The sequence below is a fragment of the Adiantum capillus-veneris genome, chromosome 1, assembly GCF_014529385.1.
Source record: "Adiantum capillus-veneris isolate H3 chromosome 1, ASM1452938v2, whole genome shotgun sequence".
Taxonomy (NCBI): domain Eukaryota; kingdom Viridiplantae; phylum Streptophyta; class Polypodiopsida; order Polypodiales; family Pteridaceae; genus Adiantum; species Adiantum capillus-veneris.
This window is the reverse complement of record NC_140931.1, coordinates 174,555,046-174,557,924: the sequence shown is the minus strand read 5'-3', so window position 1 is coordinate 174,557,924 and position 2,879 is coordinate 174,555,046. Positions and strand designations below refer to the sequence as shown.

General features: G+C 44.2%; 1 protein-coding gene across 1 annotated transcript; it reads left to right on the top strand.

Annotated features, from left to right (window-relative positions):
• Positions 1-663: 663 nt before the first annotated feature.
• On the top strand, positions 664-2,056 carry LOC147466042 (uncharacterized). Its single transcript, XM_086513297.1, has one exon. The coding sequence runs from the start codon at positions 1,008-1,010 to the stop codon at positions 1,497-1,499; it is 492 nt and encodes a 163-aa protein (XP_086369423.1). The 5' UTR covers positions 664-1,007; the 3' UTR covers positions 1,500-2,056.
• The last annotated feature ends 823 nt before the right edge of the window (positions 2,057-2,879 follow it).

Sequence of the window (2,879 nt, the reverse complement as noted above, 5' to 3'; positions counted from 1 at the left end):
GAGAGGGAACTTTGCAAACATGTGAACCCACCCCCCGTACATGGTGCACGCGAGAGCCTCTCTGCTGATCCAAAGCCCCTCAACTCCATCTCTCACCTACTCTCCCATTACAAAATCACCATTTCCATCCCCTATCCACACACACATGCCGCCCCTGGTGCATCACACGTGCTAGATAGAAATGGAGAGACCCTCAACTATCGTCGTGCTGAAGACGCTCACCTCATTCTAGTCGCCTTGGTGCTGGTTCTTCTGCATCATGCTTTTGCTCCTCATGGTCGGCTACGAAGCTACGGAGTCTTGCGGGGTCTCTCTCTCCCTCTCTCTCTCTCTCTCTATGTGTGTGTGTGTGTGTGTGTGTTGCCGAGCCCCAAACCACACTTGCTGGTTAAAGCTGGTTGCGACACGTGACCAAGGGAGGGGCCGGAATTCTTGCCCGCTTGTGTAATGCCCATATCAACATCTTGTGTAACGCCACATGCCTTCAAGGTGCAAGTCGTGATATCATGGAAATCAAGATATCCTCAATCAACCTAGGTTATGAAGCCTCTATCTAAGTACATATATGTCATATCTACTCAAAGCACTAAATATGTGTATATAGCAAGAGAAACGTGCACTTGAAAACCATATCATGACCACACATTTAGATGCAAACGACAATCGAATAAATTATTTTTCTTTCCTGTAGGACAATGGGGTGTAACATACGTCCTTTCCTTGTTGATGTAAACTAAAAATCCCAATGAAAAGACAAACACCTTCTTCCAAAGCCGTGCAAGCCAATCCTATGTGAACCAAAGCTGCCATGAAATCTAATATGGCATCAAAACTCGCATTAGAAATGAAGGTCTAAGAAACTTGCATACAAACAAAGCCAGTGATTGAGCAACTAGTCCTTGGATCTTCTCACCCCTTTTCATCCTTGAGATGATGCTGATGATAGCAGCATGGAGCTTCACACACACATCCAGCTTGTCAAAGTTGTTGAATGATCCTAAGGCAACATGGCGTTGAGGATGATCAATGGCAAGATGGTGACATCACTGTTGGCTTCAGTTGGCTTGAGTGACATTCTTGGTACAAATGCACCATCTAGAGTTGTGTTGAACTTGCCTTCATCCCTGAAGAACCTGGATATGAAGAGGATCTTGAATTACTCTGTTGATCATGGTGCCGTCTCAAACCCTACAGAGCCGACCACTCTTGTGCTGCATGCTGATAACCTCAAGTTCCTGTACTTGAAGGGCGTTTCAATCCGTAAGCGCGGGTCAGTAGAGGTGGAGCAAGTAAGAAGCTTACAACGTCTAATTCTAAGAGACTTTCAACATATTGAGTGGTTCCACTTTGCAGATACTTTACAGGGTCTTGTTCTCTGGAATGTTGATATCAAACATCTGGCAGTAGAGACTTTGACGTCTTTAACAAAATTGACGCTCTTCAACGACAACATTCATATACCCACAATGTGGCCTACATATAGAAAACTTCATCTTTGAGAGGAAAGTATCTGCATGAAGTTAACAGAGCTGTAGCTACAGCGTGGTTTTCCTGAATTTTTTGTTGAGCATCTGAATGCAATTGCAGATCGCTTTCTAGAGTTGTGCTCTTTATCACTCTTTATTCATGAGGACGGCAAGCTGTTTGAAAGTTCACTGCTTTTGCCGTGCTTAATAGTTATCTTCAGCTCCATGATACCTATCGCAGCATTGTTGAGCACATTGAAGCAATGGGACTGCCTGCACTTGAAATTGTATCCAGTCACCCTGTGCCTAATCTTTTGATTGGGCAGGGAGAGAGAGAGAGAGAGAGAGAGAGAGAGAGAGAGAGAGAGAGAATGGGAATGTCACAGGAGGACCAGCTCGTAGGAGTCTGCATCCCTCATCAACCTGCTATGCCATCATCGAGCCTGCCTCTCTCAGGGCTATGCATGCCTCCTTCCACCTCTCTCTCGCAAATGCTGGTGCAGATATGTGTGATGAGAGAGAGAGAGAGAGAGAGAGAGAGAGCGCCTTTCAAATCGGGGGTCGCAGAAGCGGACAGAGAGAGAGAGAGAGAGAGAGAGAGAGAGAACATTTCAAATTGGGTTAGCAGAAGCCGTTCTAGCTAATTTCAGATTGGGGTAGTAGAATCCAATTTCCAAAGCTCTGGCGCGTCTGGCGGACCCCTCAGGTCCACGGCCTCTCTTCTTTCTTTCTCTCCCACTCTTTAGGTATCAGCGTCTTCTCTCTCTTTCTCTCTCCCTCTTTTGGAACATCGCAGCTTGCGCCACGTGTAAAGGGTACTCCCCTCCGCCATAGTATGCTAGTAGATAATCCTAAATCCCTCTCTCTTACTCTTCCAAATACAAATTACACTACACAAGAATTTTATTTATACCACCCTCCCGAGTCCCCTCTTCTTTTTTAGCGGTGATACTTCACCTTGTTTTTTTTATTTGGGAAAATTACCAATATACCCCTCAAATTTTTGAAAATTTCCAAAATACCGGATTAAAATTCCCAACATGCCCTTGAAATTTACCAAAATTTCCAATCTACCCCTTAGAATAATATTTTTCCGAGATTGGGGAGACCTAAATAGGAGCATGGCAAAAAGGATACTATTTACAAGTTTCTATACAAAACACTCTATTCAACAAAATGAGCACGTTAGAATATGGGTTCTCGATGGCATCATGGATTCAAAAGATGAATATCTTGATATTAACACACTCAAATGCTACCATTTTTGGGTATATGGGTGAGTATCTTTGGCTAACAACTTTCTAAATATGTGTTTATGTTTTTTTTCCCACACACCAGAGGGCCCACAAGGGGAGGTGCTTAGCCCTTCCAAATAGTAGCCATGTTACATGGTCCGGCAAAGGCCATGTTACA